The sequence below is a fragment of the Eulemur rufifrons genome, chromosome 15, assembly GCF_041146395.1.
Source record: "Eulemur rufifrons isolate Redbay chromosome 15, OSU_ERuf_1, whole genome shotgun sequence".
NCBI classification, from domain to species: Eukaryota; Metazoa; Chordata; class Mammalia; order Primates; family Lemuridae; genus Eulemur; species Eulemur rufifrons.
In genome coordinates, this window is record NC_090997.1 from 95,552,538 (window position 1) to 95,570,347 (window position 17,810).

Below are 17,810 nucleotides of genomic sequence, written 5' to 3' on the forward strand. Positions count from 1 at the left end.
TGACTTCCAGCGATCCTCCGCCTCGGCCTCCCAGAGTGCTAGGATTACAGGCGTGAGCCACCGAGCCTGGCCAGGTGGTGTGTTTTTAACACTTGCACCTTGTATACAAATGGTCAATATAAATTAATATCGGGAATTTCATGTTGTACTTGTATTTGAAGTACAGGAAGGACTATTTCCCAAACTATACTCATAGATCATTTAAAATTTATGCTTCGTTTAAAATACAAAATACAAATTGAAATAATTACTCTGTGTCCAGAGATTTCTATTCAACTGGCAAGTTTATTAATTGATCCTTTTCTTTATATATTTTACGGGCATTGGAATATGTTTCGCCAGTATCATAGCATAGAAACATTTAACTCACATGAATTCAGCTGTTTGGCCTTGGTGAAACAAAAGAACAATGTGTTTTTCATTCAGTGTGGCCCTGATGCACACCAACGACTTCATTTGGTGCAGGATTAAAGAAAGAAATGCGTTCCAACACTTCAGCAACGGCATGGGCTTATTAAGAGATAGTAGGGTATTGATGGGGGAGTAGTATGTAGTGTTTTTGCGGGTCTTCTAAATGATTTTCAGGGCTGCTGACTTTAGAATCTGATCTCCCAGTGAGATGAGATGTCACTACATTATAAAGCCTTCATAAGACTTCATTTTATTTCCAGCAGCTTCGTTTTTAAACTTTTGTTCATTTCACTTTATTTTGTCCATTTTTATCACCAAAAAACTATTTAAAAATTTAAATAACTGCTTTTCTGGAACTTATAGAGCACTTTTATTCCACTAAAAAGCATGTCTGAAATAGTTTCATAATTCCAGTGGGCATTTCTAGAACCTTTTCAAGAAGGATATGCTATCTAACTTTGAGTGATGTCTATGAACCTGGAGCGCCACATCTACACAAAGCACTTAATAAAGCACGAAGACCACCGCATCCTCCAACATACCTTCTTGCCACCGAGCTAGTGGTGATGGTGTGCCTACCCTATGCAAGATAACAGCAATATGATAATGGGTCATAGTTATTTTCTAGAGCCACGCTGCCCAAGATCCCATATGACTATTTAAATTTAAGTTAAGTAACACAAAATTGAGAATACAGTACCTCAGTTGCAGTAGTCACATTTCAAATGCTTTAATGGCCACACAAAACTGGTGGCTACTGGACTGGAAGGCGTAGCTATTGAACATTTCCATCATGGCAGAAAATGCCAGTGGACAGCTGTATTCTAGAGTATTTTCATTTCCTAAATATGTATTTCAGAAGTTGGGGAGGGAATTAATGTAGAATATGTGTAGAGTTATATTCTTGGCGAATATGAAAAGTTAACATAGGGTTAGTTAAAAAGTGACCACAGATACTAGTGTGGACTCCAGGCTTCATGAAGTAACTTGTTAATATGTTAAGCAATTGTGCATAATATAAATAGAATATTCACTATTTCCCCAATAAGCCCTGTATTTGCCACCATTTGCACCTTGCTTGTGCCTTGCTGTTCACGTGCAATACTCTTTCCCTCCTTTACTTGTTGAGATCTTTCCTATCCTTCCTTTAAAGGCACTATTCAAGTTCCTTTTTATGTCTTGCCAGCTTTTGCCGATTGTTATGCCTCCCCCTGCAATCTGCAGTCTCCCAACTTAAATAGTAATATTTATGCAGAGCCTTGGTCACACACTCTATTCTGTCATACTTGCTTATTGTCTCTCATTATCCCCAGTCCATCAATTCTTTGTGCACAAAGTCCCTGAAGCTCCATGTACGATGCCCTGGCATCTTTAAAGTACTTGCCCTAGAGGGTTATTTGTTCATTCGGCAAATGCTTATGGGATGCCCACTGTGTGCCAGCCACTCTCCTATGCCCTAGGACTATCAGGATGAAAGATGTGGTGAATAAATAGATTAGTCAATATTTACAGGACCAGGGAAGAGCCAGCAATGATTAATGCATAAACACTCATAATTTATTTTGCCATTTTGTTTGTTTTATAAAAGCTATCATTTACTACAGAGAAGTACAAGTGAATATTAAGTTCAGATCAAGATCACTGGACTAAGCTTGGCTTTTATTTTTTTCTTTGAAGATTACAGTTTTCCCTAAAATTGAGCAGAGAAACAACAGGAAGTTCTTGCCTACTGACGCAATATAAATAGATGGCGTGCAATGGAAAGTACCTTATCAGAGTGGTCCTTAGTTTTTACACCAAATCCAAAAGATGTGTTAGCTAAGATGTTTTTATTTCTTTACTTGTACATGTAAATGAAAAAGAAAAATTATATCAGGAGTCCCGAGAAGATGTTGGCCGTGGGCTTCCTAGCTATGTGAGTTGAAGCATGTGGCCACAGGACTGCAGCTCAGATGGTACATTCTCTTCAGGTCCCAGGAGCCAGTATCGTACCTGTTGAAGCCATTGGGAAGCACCTTCATCATCCCCAGCAGTGGCGAAGCTGAGTAGGCAGATTCATAAAGACAGAAAGTAGAATCGTAATTGTCGGGGCCTGGGGGCTGGGGGAGTGGAGAGTTTCGGTTTTGGTTTTGCTAGAGGAGACGTCCTGGAGGTTGGTTGTGCAACAGTGTGAATGTACTAAACACTACTGAACTGCAGTTAGAAAATGGTTAGATGGTAGATTATATGTTACATGTACTTTACCACAATTAAAATTTTTAAAAATTGATATATATATTTCTTGAAATAAAATACATTCATGTTTCAAAATAATAATAAATCAGGTACCCACTCACATTCATTCCTTCACTAGTCATTCATTTGCTATTATTTTGCTCCCCTGTGAGTTTTTCCTTGATTATTGTCTTAATAGAAAAATCACAGTCACTCTTTATTTTAGAATCATGATCTAGAGTTCAGTATAAAATGCATTCTGTTCTTTAAATATGTTATGGGTAGTAATATCTTATTGTTTTGTGGTGCTTCCAGAGAAAACACAGTTCTTTCATTCACCCTACCACCTCACTCTGTAATAATGTTACTCAAGGTTTGTATAGCGCAGCATTACGTTGGCTTGCTTTACGCTGCTTCGATGTGTGCAATTCGATGATACAAATGGAGTAATTCACATCCCCCTCCTAGAAAGGAGGAAACATCATCAGAGCAGCTGCATGATTTAACCATAAGCAAGGCCCGTGTTCTCTCTTAGCCCTCCTGCCTTACACAGCCACCAGCCGCCTTTGCGCAAAACCCGTGGAGGGAGTTGCCGAGCTGGGGGAGGCACAGAGAAGAGACCGGATGCAACAAGAACATTGCCTGGTTCCCAGGAACCACTGTTAACACTGCTTAGGGAACAGGTATCCTGGGAGCTGACCTATACCCTGACAAAGCATGGTCCTTGCACTTGTCTTGTGGCTCCCTTCCTGCTAGAAACATCTTCCAGCGCCTTACTAACTTTTATTAATATCTCTTAAAAAGAGTTGCTCCAGCCGGGCACAGTAGCTCACGCCTGTAATCCTAGTAGCACTCTGAAAGGCCAAGCCTGAAGCATTCCTTGAGCTCAGGAGTTTGGGACCAGCCTGAGCAAGAGCGAGACCCCGTCTCTACTAAAAATAGAAAGAAATTATCTGGATATCTAAAAATATATATAGAAAATATTACCCAGGCATGGTGGCACATGCCTGTAGTCCCAGCTACTCGGGAGGCTGAGGCAGGAGGATCCTTGAGCCCAGGAGTTTGAGGTAGCTGTGAGCTAGGCTGACGCCACTATACTCCAGCGGGGCGACAGAGCAAGACTCTTGTCTCAAAAAAAAAGAGGCTGCTCCTTGCAAGGCATTTATTGACCAGCAGAGGAGCTCATGTGGGCTTCAGGATAGTGTCAATATCAAGCACTTCAGTGTCCAGCAACATATGCTGATGGATGAGATCTAAGATTCATGGAAAAAGTCCTCTCTCCCTGTTATCTGCAGTATGGAACCCATGCTTAGCCAACAGGAAATTTAGAAATAGTCATTCATCTGTTCAACTCTATCTACATTGAGGGCCTAGTATATATGCCAGGGGCTGTATTATATCCCACCTCTAGGTAAACAAGAGATGGTCCTTGACCTCAAAGAGTTTGTAAGCCATGCTTTATTCTGCAGCTGATTTGAACATTGAATCTTTTACATTAGAAGTTACCGTGAAGGTTCTCTCTCCAGCCCAGCCTCAGCTTTGCACTTGAACAGGAACTCTTTCTTCAACATTCTCGGCACCATGTTCAGCTTATACTGAACCCTCCTGGAGTGGATAGGTCACTGCTTAGTGCGAGAGCTTTGTTTATTATAGTTCTTCCTTAATCATTGGGCTAAAAATTACTTCCTGCTAACTTTTGTCCCTTGGTTCACATTCTGGTTTCCTGCAAATAAAGATCATTTCTTTCCAGACTTGTCCCTTTTAGAGTAGGAGATTCTTCAATTTGTCATACGACATTGTTTACAAAAGGCCCCTTTCCCCCAGCAGAGTTCAGTGTTAGAGTTTGGTCGTGCTGAGTGTCGTGGGACTGTCAACTACTTGAGCTCCATCAGCACTCCCCAGAATAGCATGAGCTTCTCTAGCAGCCACTCGCTTGAACCTCTGTCCTCTGAAGCAGCAGGTGAGAGGCCACGAGGGCATCTGCACATCAAAGAAGAGTGCTCACAGCTGCTTGAGGAGGATCCATAGGAGGTGGCCTTGAGGATCCAATGTTGGAGAGCTTAGAGAGTTTTAACCGAGGTTGGTCTTTGAAGATTATAGGGAAAGAGGCTTTATGTGCAGGGCCCAGGCACAAGAAGATGGGGAGAAACTTGAAGATACAGGGGTTTATCTACTTACACTTCAGAGGACATATTGTGCAGATGCTTAAATATTAGAACTAGATTTTGTTCTTCAGTAAACCGTGGGGAGCTGAAGATGGGGGAATTTTTCTTGCTTAGTTATATGCCAGGAAGGTTAGCCTTGTGGTAGAGAGTGTTAGAAGCAAAGAGATCAGTTAGGAAGTTGTCTTTCTTGGTAGGTTAGCATCTCAACCACGGCAAGAACACATTTCCTCACATCTTCACCTACAGCTGATATTATAATATCTGCATTACAGTTTTGCTGATTTAATGAGTATGGATTTGGTTTTTGTCATTTTTTTTGCATTTTTTTTATTACAAATGAGATTGAGCAATTTTTCATATGGTTACTGGTCACTCCTTTTGCCCATTATTAAGTAATAATGTCTTTTTTAAAAAAATTTTAAATTTTGATGTAGTCAAGTCTATAAATCATTTCCTTTATGGCTTATTCTGTTGTTGTCGAGTTTAAGAAATCCTTCCCTACCGCAGGATGATAGAATTCCCACTGTTTTCTACTAATGTTTAGAGTTTTATTTGTCAAGTTTAGGCCTTTGTTCCATATTGGATTTATCTGGGGATTTGGCATGTGGTAGGAACCTAATTTTATTTCTCTCCATCCAAAAGTCAGTCAGTTGGGTAGTCAGCCCTTTCTTGGTTGATTCGTGTCATTTCCATGATATACTGTCCTACACCTGTTGAGGGGTCTTTCTGGGTTCTTTCGTCTGTTTCATTGATTAATTTGTCTATTCCCATGCTAGTACCCATGGACTTAATTAGCATAGTTTCATGGTGTGATTGATACCTAGTAGAGAAGTCCTTTTTCTAAGTTATCTTATCTGTTTATGCCATTACTCTTCATGATGAGTTTTAGAACTAGTTGGCCAAGTATGCAAAAGTGATCTTGGGAATTTAATTGGAATTGCATGGAACTAATGGGGTAGGTTTAAGAGAATTGACATCTATACAGTATTGAGTCTCCTTATCCATGAACAAAGTAGTATTTTTCTCCATTGATTCAGACCTTTTTTATGCCCTTCGATGAAAGGCTATAATGGCTTGTACCTTTATTCCTTTTTATTTGTTAAATTGTCTAATATTTAAGTTCCAGACCACAGAATAACTCTACAGTAATAAAAACTATAGTAATGAAAAACACACTTTAAAGCAGTTTTGGGGTCTGTCAGGGTTGGGAGGGTGGAGAGTACTAGTTTTTATTTTCTCTTGTTGGATAACTCTCCTGTATCAACAGTAATTCATACAAATGCCATTTACCATTGCCAAGCAAAGTCCTTGAGGCGGCTCAAGAGACTTCTGCCCCTTGGTTGACATCATTTCATTAGCACTTGATTCAGCAATTGTCCACCAAACTAAATCCTCTAACTGCATCAGGCCTATGTCTTTTCTACCCGTGGTAAGATTATGAACAATGTTGTCAAGTGCTTTGCTTCAATTAAGAATCACTGTATCTGTGGAATATTCCTTTCCTAATGAACCATTCTTGTTTCTTAAGGTCACTTTCTGTATGTGACCAGCAATCTGCATGCAGGATTTCCATACAGCGTTATGGAAATCATCTCCCTGCTCACATTTATTTGCCCATTTCTAGTCTTATCGCATTTTTCCCAGGCAGCGTGATTTCTCATAATTTGTTAAAGTGACAGTAGGGTCAACTTCTAATTTTCCAATAACGTGTTTGATCACATCAGCATTTATATTAAAATCTCAACCCATTCCTGCTCACAAAAAAATACGCTCATTCTTTAGTATTGCTATCTTTTCTTTAGCAGTGCTATGAATCACTATTCAGATCCACTTAAAAATTAGCTAAAACTAACGATTTAGTTAGGAGACTTCTGTTCTAATGTACATGATCATTAAAAAGCATAGTATAAACTACATTTTTTAAAATGTTGCAATGGGTAAAAATGGTTATAACTAGATAAGCAGCCTCTAAATTAGCTGAACATCTAAGGCTTCTTATTTGCTAGTTGACATCTGATCTGAAAATTTCAGTGCTTTAAGAATAATAGGGAAAAGAGGGTTTGCTACAAATGCTGCAGTTGCTGAGGAGGTACTCTCGTAGGGAATTTTAAGTAATTGCAGAAAATCTCACTAAGCTTTCCCTTAATTCCTTAACCATATTAAAGTTAACAATTTTGTTATCTTTTGTGTTTCTCCAGCTTCCAATTGTGGAAAAGATAAGAACCATTGCCCAGGCTGTCTATGGAGCCAAAGATATCGAACTATCTCCTATGGCACAATCCAAAATAGATCGTTATACTGAACAGGTAAAAGTTGTACTTTTAGGGAAAAAAATCCACCTTTGCCTCTCAAAATACTCACCTTAACTTGAGGACTTACGGTATATGTCTGACCAGCCAAACTTGGCTTAGTCTACTTCATAGTTAATAAAGATTGAAGGTGTTTCGTTGGGTAGAGAGTGTCCACTATATTGAGAACACATGATGAGGGCACATGTCCTCTGATACGTGCATCATTGACTTCTGTGATGTGTCTGACATAGGATGTGTCCATGTTTGTGTGTGATGTGTGATCTTGATTCCCTCCCACTCAGCCAGAAACCGAAACTGTCCTTTGGTGTGCACCTGTGGCTTCAGGTTAGGTGATTTGTAGTGCTTCCTCTTTCTTAAAGAGCAGGCCTCTTGTTACCTTAAAAATGTCAGCCTATTGCCAGGTGAGGCAAACAGGAGCACAGCGTATGAAGATGGTGGTTCGTTGGCTTGTTGCTGAGATCGTCCTCTGAGGTTGAAGGCTCCATCATCATCTACCTCTAGGCAATGAGAAGGCCAAGTTGGCAGGCAGCTGTGAGGATGGCTGTGCTCTGGCAGCAGAGTCACCAAGTCCTATAATGGTCATAATCCTTTGACTCCATTGCAAGGTGTTCAGCCATCCTGACCAAAAGGACTGTATGCTGAGTGCCCCGTCCAGTTTTGCATAAGATAGAAGTCAGAGTGCTTTAAGAGCTTGCTGGAAGGCCGGGCGGAGTGGCTCACGCTTATAATCTCAGCACTCAAGTTCAAGACCAGCTTGGACAACAAAGTGAGACCCCATCTCTACCAAAAAAAAATTTTTTTTTTTTAATTTGCCACGTGTCTCACTGTGCACCTGTAGTCTCAGCTACTCTCAGCTACTCAGGAGGCTGAGGCAGGAAGATCACTTGAGCCCAGGAATTTGAGGTTGCTGTGAGCTATGATCACACCACTGCACTCCAGCCTAGAAAGAAAAAGAAAGAACAAGAAAGAAAAAGAAAGAAAGGTGCTTGCTGGCAAGAGAGCTTCATTATGGATAGCACTGATCTCCTTTCTTAATACTTCAACTCCTTAATCCTATTGTAAATCCTGTTTAATATATTGTTAAACACTACCATTGCTAACCAGGGTATTCTCCCAGGTTTAGTAAGATAGTCAGCAATGCAGTTTTTCTTAGAATTTTCCATGTATGCTCTTGGCTTATCTGCCACAAAAAGATTCCCACTGGCATTGTGAGATTTTTTGATTCGTGTGCAATGAACTGAGTAAAACAAGGTCATTGTCATGAGGTTGGTTTGGTCTTTTCCATGAGTTTTTAATAAAGCTATTTAGGACTATTATTAATTCTAACATTAAATCTTTTCTCTTTTTAGTTTTAAAATGTGTTTCTTTTATAACATAACGAGGTGATGGTGTGTGGCACGTTGGTTGCTTTTTTTTTTTTTTTACTATCCCTACTGGCACAATTTTTAAATTGGCAAACCTATATCAGTTCATAGAAGTTATTTTAATATTTGACTGATTTTTGATATCCAAAATTCTGGCACCATTTCTGTAGGGCATTTGTGATTGTCTCTCAGCAGAATTCTTATCAGACTATAAGAACAGGGGTTTCCAAAAGAGAATGGCTCTAACACCCCTCCCCTACCCCCCCATTGGTAAGACTCCAAAATCTTCCAAATAGTTTGAGGCTGAATCATAAGAAATTCTATGTGGGTTACCTCCGAAGATTGCATCCCCTTTATCTCTGTCTACCAAGGGAATATTCCTTAAAAGTTAAGTGTCAAGTATGTGGTTGCAATTAATTAACAAAGTCTCTAAAGGAACACTATGTGCCATTTAATCAGATCCAGGCTTCGAAGACACTGTCCTTTTTGTGAGACACCACATGTGACTTCCTGCCCTTTCACCTTTTTAACTCTGGGTCAGGCCTAGACTTTGGTCCTTAAAAATAAGAGGCTTAAATAGTGACCTCATCTTAGTTCCTATAATGTAATCGCAGATCAAATAAGCATGATTCATACAGCAGCACAAAAGGGCCCTTTGCTTCCTGACAGATTCCAAGAATGAGTGAACAACACAACTAAAAGCCTCATTCCGGAGCCTTTCTCCAGACTACCTTGCTAGGTCCCGGATATTAATAGCCTTGGAAAGGGGTTTCTACAGCCGCTTTGCCGGAAAATAGCCATGCTTTGCCCAAACGTGCTCGTAATGCTGCCTTATCTAAAGAGAACCGCCAAAATAAACAACAGTCATCCTCAACCTGCTCAGTAATGATCACATGGAGTTTTATCCTCAACTTCTTGTTTAATGAACAAGTAGTAACAGGCAGCTACTGTGTGTTCCTGGATTTGAGCCAACGTACTGTTGCTGCAGAGATTGTGTACGGTGCAAATTAAACAAGCACAGGAGACTAACATCTATGGCAATGAACACGTTTCCTTTCTTACAGGGTTTTGGAAATTTGCCCATCTGCATGGCAAAGACCCACCTCTCTCTGTCTCACCAACCTGACAAGAAGGGTGTGCCGAGGGATTTCATCTTACCTATCAGTGATGTCCGGGCCAGCATAGGCGCTGGGTTCATTTACCCTTTGGTCGGAACGGTGAGTGAGTAACGTTCTCCAAAAACCCTCCCGGTTCTGTGTTGTCGTGGCGCCTAAAACGATCATGCTCTGCCGACTGTTTGCCAATCATGTTCTAGGGAGTAATTAATAGTGTAGTATTTGCTCTTTTTCTAAACGCTCGTCCAGCAAAAAAACCCAACCACCTCCGCCATTGTGGTTTGGGTTTTCTTTTTTTAGATCATGTGCTCAGGAACCACGGGGTCAAAACTGTTTCCATCCTAAGACTAGGAAGAAAATAGCTGGGAGAATTCAGTCTGCTGCATGAGTGGTAGAATGACTTAGGACAGGCTTCTGGCCCTGGGTCCTGTCGTGGCTCTCGGAACGATGACGTTGTACCTCAGTGCAGGGTGGAGGCGACTGCTCCTGCTGGACAGGACCAGCCCAGCCTCCCCTGCCGCCCTCTTCCCCAGCATGGCAGGTGGGAAGCTCTGGTTTAGAAAATCAGTGAATCACACCAGTTCTCATTTTTAACATTGTTGTGATGGGACTGCATTGCTATTAGATGATTATTATGCTATTTCAGGTTATCTATGGGAGAAAGGAAATGAGAAGAGAAATAAAAGCTTATCAAAGCACTTAAAATCCATGGTGATGGGCTTCATACATCAACTACTTCATTGGAGCTACACAATGATAGCCTTCTCTTGGTGCATGCCAGTGGCCTAAATTTGACTTCTTGTCATGGAAGCGCTCCTGGATTAGGTTTAGACCAAAAAAATTCTAATGCCTCCTCTTTCTCCTCAATATTACTGTTACTATTACAGACTGATCTGAGCCCAAACAGAGCACATTACAACAATTTTTTGTAATAAGCCATGTGGTTCTATTATGCGAACAAGCAGTGGATAGGCAAAGAGTACAGAACTCTTGCCTTGATATTTACACATTTCATCTAATACTGGGCAAAATGTTTTCAATAAGCATTTTTTGCATTCTTCATGTGAGGCACGGGGATTTTCAGATGAGAAGTGTGAGATGTGTGGGTTTGCACAGCACAGGGCATCTGGGGAGTGCTGTGTTGGCATTCGGATGCCCTCCAAGCCCAGGGGAGGCTACAGCTAGTTCTACCAGGGGAAGGGCTTGTTGAGGACGAGGAGACTCAAGAAGGCTTAATGAAGGGCTCAACCTCTGAACTGGAAAAGCAGAGTGAGTTTCGACTCAAAGTCACAAAAGTACGTGATGTCCCTTACTGGGGTGGTCCAGTGTGGCCAGAGTTGGATGGGGCAGGGAGGCTGAAAAATGGGATTGGGAGAGCAGAACGGGGCCAAATTGTTAAGGATCTGGAATGCCATCTTAAGGAATTTAGACTTTGTCCTGTATGCACTGGGGAGCCATTATAGGATGGAGGGTTTTGATTTGTTTCTTGGGTTGTTTTTCTTTTTTTTAATAATAAGAAGAATGTGGTCTGATGTGTATTTTAGAAAAATAGCTCCGGCAGCAGTGTGGAGAGTGTTTAGAGGATAGAGAACCAGACCCAGGGAGACAGGTTACATCTGCGGGGGCCAGAGGCAATCTAGAACAGCACCACAGATAAGGAAAACGGAGGTGAATTTGAGACATATTTTAAAAGTAGCTACCAGTCAAGCATGGTGACTCATACCTGTCATCCCAGCACTTTGGGAGCCTGAGGCGAGAGGATTGCTTGAGGCCAGGAGTTTAAGACCAGCCTGGGCAACATAGGAAGACCCCATCTCTACAAAAATTAAAAAATTGGCTAGGTGTGGTGGTGTGTGCCTTTAGTCCCAGCTACTCAGGAGACTGAGGCAAGAGGATCTCTTGAGCCCAGGAGTTCAAGGTTGCAGTGAACTCTGATCGCACCACTGTGCTCCCATCTGGGTGACAGAGTGAGACCCAGCTACCTACAGGTGGAGATTGGGGGAAAGGGGCTGTCCCAGCTTAGTGACTCTGGATGGTGATAGGGAAGAGTTTGAATAAAATGAGTTCTGAATGACAGTTTCAGGCATACAATTGAGATCAGTGGTTGGTTGCTAGGAGTTGGAGATTGGAGAACAGGGTTGACTACAAAGGGGTATAAGGAAACTTTTGGGACCGATGGGAATACTGTATATTTTGATTGTGGTGGTGGTTCCATGACTGTATCCAAACTCATAGGCCTGTACACCTAAAAAGGTGAATTTTATTGTGTATAATTTAATTATAACTCAATTAACAAAAATGAGTATAAGAAAAGCTTGCTTTCTGTTCCTTATAATGGCCTCCGTGGTGGCCACTGCGCTCCTGGGCTTCAGTTGGCGAAGGCCTTAGCTTAGGGGTAAGAGGACAGCCATGCAGTGCAGGCCGGGAGAGTGGAGTGCCAGGGGAGACCCAGGGCAGCGGGGTGCCCACACACAGCATGAGACAGTGGGCATAACTGAGAAGGTTAGCCACATTCCTGATGTGTCCTGGTTTGCCCCAGGCAGATTCGAAATCCCAGGGTAATTCACCCCCAAAATTCCTTCATTCAGCCGCTGTGCACCCGGCACTCTGCTCAGGGGGACAGGGAGCCCTGACATGCAGAAGCTTTCGCTGCTTTAGTCAGTTTCTACATAGCAGAGGTAGATAGAAGTAAATTGACAAAGAAAATGGTTCGGTGTAAAAATAATGTGCTTTTGATTGATACTTTAATTCATTTCTGAACATTTAACAGTCACTGAATAAAAGCCACAATATAATTTAAAATCTTATCTATAATATAAATGTATAATATGAATCTCTTCCTACCCCAGCTAACACCACCACACCCAGTGCCAGGTAAAGACCAAACAGTTCTAGAACATCCGAATTCCGTCAGCCTTGGCTCGCGTCCGAGCACTAGGCTGGTGGCCGCTCTTGATGTCACTCGGAACTGTGACTAGGTAGAAAAAGAACGTGTGGAATGGCCTCGGAGCGGCCGCAGCCCCTGGATTCCTGAAGCACGCCCTCCGTGCTGTGTGCGCTCCGTGCTGTGTGCGCTCCGTGCTGTGTGACGCTATCTCAGCTATCTCATCCTTGCAGCACTGGCCGGGTTCCTCCCACGGCCACAGGCAGGGTCACCGTGAGCGTCAACACAGCGTGGTAAAATCCTCCGGACACAATCGGTGTGAGGCGCGAGGAAGGAAGTGATGCCTGACTAAAGAAGTTCCTGGAGGTCAGGAAACTGTCCCTGGGGGTGGTGGCCTTAGAGGGCTGCTTTCTATGACAGCAGGAAGCTGGGACAGTGCACAAGCGGAGCCAGGATCTCCTAATAAGGGCTGGTATTTACTTTTACTTTGTCCCATTCTGGGCCCTGGCACAGTCGGCTGGAATGCTTTGCACATTCATCACCCGTGCGGGAGACAGTGTGGCAATTTCCTGCTGAGATGACCGAGGGAAAGGGGAATGGGGACAAGATGGGGGGAGCTGGTTCCTGCAGGTGGGAAAATTCTAGCAAAATGAATCACTGTTGTGCTTAGTCACTCAACTTGGGCTGACCAGAGTGTCATTGAAGTAGATATTCCTCTATCCACTCCAGAAAGAAAGTGCAAACTGAGACCTCAGAATTAGAAAGTTTCCCCATTCTTCTGCAGTGTTCATTCATTCGTTCAGCAAACTGTTACTAAACACCCACAGCGTGCAGGGCCACAGACCACAGGGAGATGAGCAAGATCCGGTCCTTCCCGCAGGGGCCTTAGGTGGACTGGAGTAAAACCGTACAAGACAGAACGCTGTGGGCTTTATAACAAAGAAGGAAATTCCCTCTTGGAATGTCCTCAAGGGAGGCAGAGAGCCCCGCTTGCCGCTGGCTACCTCACAGGTCCAAAAGTGTTTGTTGCTTGCAACAAACATCCCCAGCGTTGCTCACTTTGGGAGATGGCGTGGTGAGATGCTGGACAGTTCAGCCTTTCTCCCCTCCAGATTTAGCTTTCTAAATATTTACTTTTACTTTCCATCTTTACTTGGAGAACAAATTTTTTCTACCAATGAATTATTTCATCATGTTCTATTTAGTTATTGCTTTAACATTGGGCAACACAATCAAATAATAATAATAATAAATACCATTAACTAGTGTAGCAGCTTCAGTGGTGGGTTTCACGTCCCCATGCTGTTCTTACAGAAGCAAGAACAGGGCAGCTGTGCCCTTCGCTACCGTTCTCAGATACATTGGGAGTGTTTTCCATATTACTTTAAGGTAGCTCATTTTTCCTTAAATAACTCTTCATTCCCAGTAAGCTTCATAGGTATTCTTGCCTCTGTTTGATGATACACTTACGTGGTTTTTTCCACCATATTATTGAAAGCTAGGAAATAGTACAAGATTCTCAACCAGCACAACACATAATATGTATTTTTGAAAGAAAGAGTTTATCCAGTATAGATCTTTGATCTAGGAAGAAAAGAACAAGTTGGTTTTTTTAGGATTTTCCAACCCTATATTCTAAAAATTACCCTGTTATGGTATGTTTCCAGAATTCTCTCTCAAAGCTTATGGTTTATAGTGTTCAATAAACCCAGGAGTTTATAAAACTTCTCAAAAAACAATCTCATGCCAAAAAAAAATTAAGTAGTAGGTGGTCTTTGTCTTGTGGTCACATTGTTTTGATATTGTCTTTAAGTTTTTATAATTTACAAGGACTGTTTAATCAGTTGGCATAAAGTTCATCACATAAAAATACTAATATGTAAGCAAAGTATATGAAATGATATTATAGAGAAGTAAATTACATTCCACATAGAAAAAGTCTGTAAAGACAACATCAAAACCGTAACATTGGACAGTGATATTATGAGTAGCTTTTTTTCTTTTCTCTTCTTTACTTTTCTGTGTAGTTCAGATTACTACATTAGGCATATATCACTTTTATAACATGAAAATGCAATAAATGGGAAGATGATAAACTGTAATATAAGTACTTGGGGAAAATGCTTAACTCAAGCCAAAGAGCTGCCAGAGAGTCAGAACACGCGCAGCACGTGGGACATCGCCTGGCCCATCCTGGCTGCAGTGGCTCAGCACCTCAAAAGGTAGCACAGTGATGAAAGGACAAACAAGCTGGAACGTTCCTATAAGAAATGCACTCCTGGCCGGGCGCGGTGGCTCACGCCTGTCATCCTAACACTCTGGGAGGCCAAGGCGGGAGGCTCACTTGAGCTCAGGAATTCGAGACCAGCCTGAGCAAGAGTGAGACCCCTGTGCCTACTAAAAATACAAAAATCAGCCGGGTGTGGTGGCGCATGCCTGTAGTCCCAGCTACTTGAGAGGCTGAGACAGGAGGATCGCTTGAGCCCAGGAGTTTGAGGTTGCTGTGAGCTAGGCTGATGCCATGGCACTCTATTCTAGCCCGGGCAGCAGAGGAAGACTCTGTCTCAAAAAAAAAAGAAAGAAAAAGAAATACACTCCTGAGTGTGGTTCATCTAGATCTGACTAATGTTTGTGAGCCTCAAATTCTCCTAAGGAAAGGCAAGATTTTTCCCCATGTTAATTTGCCCCGGGGCCCTTCTTGCGTACTGTTTTAGGGTCGGAAGAGAATGAGTGACCCCTTTCTTCTCACAGGGCTTTCTAAAACAGCGGTGCATTTTCAAGACAGTTGGCATGGGGAGGTGTCTGACCAAGTGTGAATTCTTAGCAGATGTCCATTCCTTTGACATCGCATTGAGACAGTCAGAGAGGCTCTTGAAGAACTTAAAATATGAACTCTTTTTTCATTGACAAACCTGGGACATATAGTTAAGCCATGAAGGCTATATATGACAAACTCCGGGCTGCACTCTCAGGGTAAAACAGCCTGGCATTCACCTGGAAGGGATGAAGCTGTCTTGTGGCATTTAGGTGGTGGTCAGTGCCATTTAGGGTATTTCTGGGGACAGGGTGGCTCCTGGGACTATAGCAAAATAGACCATGTGTGCTGTGTCCTCCAGATGCGGGAGAGAGACGCATGGTGGCTGGGGCCACTGTAAGACCCCGCAGCTCAGAGCCCCTGGCCTGGCCCCATGCTGTGTTTATCCCTGAGACGTGTCCTTTCCTCTGTCTTCCTAGAACCCGTCACTTTGGTCCCTGTGCCCTTTCTAGGGCAGAAAGTGAAGGCAGCACAGCATGTGTACGTGCATTTTATTTTCCTCCTGTTGGGACTGGCCTGGGCTGGACCCATCACAAGGTGGAAGTCTGTCCAGGGACAAGGGACTAAAAGACCTGTAGTCAAACTAGAAGTGTATGTGGTTCACTTGCTCTTTATCTCCTCCACTCCCTGTGACCTGGCCCGGCCACATCTCTACCCAGGTGCACCGCTGATGTCATGGCCCGGCTGGACTCTGGGAAGCAGGACACTGCTGGAGTGTGTTGGGGCATCAGCAATGTCATCCTCAGCTAATACTGGGTGGAAGGTGGTACACGACCAGAGGCTGGGGGGCGGGGAACCGCCTGGCAGAGTCGCTGCCATGCTGTTGGTTCTCACGTTTCAGTTCGCTCACTTTGTTTTCTGTTCTCCTCCCTCTAGTAAAAGTATGTACTGAATGTTTCGCTTCCTGCTGGATCTGATTCGGGTCAGTGGTGAAGTTCTTTGCAAGCTCAGTGGGGAGGTGCTTTCTCCCCTTTGTACCAGCCCTATTAGGGATGCATGGTTATTACACGCTCGCTTCACTCCATCAGGCGTGAAGGTGAATTCATTCAGACCGCGGAGCTTTAAATCAAATGCATGACTCCTCACATTTTCCAGAGATTGATGGCCAGTCACATAGTGAGAAAATTAAGCACTCGCTCCCCAAGCTGCACCTTAAGTGAGACGTATGGGCAGTAATGTAGTAAAGCGCTAGCCCGGGCGGGCACGCTGCCTGTGACAGCACCTACCCCTCCTTTCTCCGCTCGCTCTGCACGTCCCTACCTTCTCACCCCACAAATAAACAGAGAAACTCTTAGCTTATTTTACAAACGTCTCTGCAGATGACCTTCCTATCTCCCGTGTTCTTGGGCCTTGATTTAGCTGCACACCTGCAACGTCGGATTAGTATGAAAGAAGCCAGGTTCAGCTCATGCCCCGCCCAGGGCCACCCCCCACTCTCGGCCCCAGGCTGGCCTCGCATTGTGTCCCTGTGTCATTTCCCTGCAATCCTGGAATTTTGTTTCCTTCTCCCCACCCAGCTTGGGTCCTTTTCCCCATGCTCTCCGTTATCTCTGCATCAGAACTTCCTGCTTTCTTCCCAACAGTCCCTTCCCTGGCCCAGGCATGCGCAGCTTCCTGGTGTCCTGACATCCCTGCAGCAGGTCACCTGACTGCTTTGTGGCCACGCCTTCCTCCGCAGCCTCTGTCCAGTAGGAGAGGAGTGTTCCTGTCTCTTCAGTGTGGCGTGTTCGGGGGAGAGGAAGGTGACCATCGTGGTTCTCAATTTCCAGAAACTGCGTATCATATTGATCAGGGGGGAAAAGCTCTGTGACTCATGAAAATGATGTTTTCCTCTCTGACACAGGAGGTCATCTAGGTCCAATCCATTTGTTTAAAGGATCTTTTCTCCCCTGGTTGGATGCAGATTTAGTTTTAGCACAAATATAAAACGACTTTAAGTGAAATCAGTCTCACCCAGGGAAATATGCTGAGTAATAATACTTAGTTTTAGAAATATGCCAGATATTTCTACTGTTGAGTTGAATTTGCAATCCACTGCCGTTAATCCCCATGTGCTGGTTCTGTCTTTTTTACTATTGATATGCGTAGGAAAAGGGTGTATGTTTCTCTTCAGGGTAGAGGGAAAAAGAGAAAAGGGAAAAACAGTGCTTGTGATACTTTTGTGTCCAGGCACACAATCAGCATATTGATCTATCATTTTTCCTAGCAGCTGATGGAATGTTGGCTCATTTTTCTTCCACTGCAATCTGCAGCCAGCTTGTTTCCTTTCTCCTGTTCTTGGTTTGGATTCATAGCCTAAAATTGACAACAAAGATATATCCCAGTTTAGAACATCGGAAAGGCACCCATAAAATTATTGGGTACCCCTGGAGCTTCTCTGTGTTCTGTGCCTCTTTGTTAAATAATTATACTCTGCATCCCAGTCTTCACTAAGAGGCTTGTGATCAGAAGCAGCTAAACAATTTATGCAAGGGAATAAAAGTAATGCAAACCAAAATACCAGTTTTGCAAATTACACAGCCAGGCCACC

General features: G+C 43.0%; 1 protein-coding gene across 2 annotated transcripts in view; it reads left to right on the top strand.

The window, feature by feature from the left end:
* MTHFD1L (methylenetetrahydrofolate dehydrogenase (NADP+ dependent) 1 like) overlaps positions 1-17,810 on the top strand; it is a 186,677-nt gene that overhangs the window by 126,583 nt on the left and 42,284 nt on the right. For both annotated transcript variants that reach the window (XM_069488615.1, XM_069488614.1), the window contains exons 25-26: positions 6,989-7,096; positions 9,531-9,683. In XM_069488615.1, coding sequence (XP_069344716.1) covers positions 6,989-7,096; positions 9,531-9,683 — 261 coding nt within the window. The remainder of the gene's footprint in view (positions 1-6,988; positions 7,097-9,530; positions 9,684-17,810) is intronic.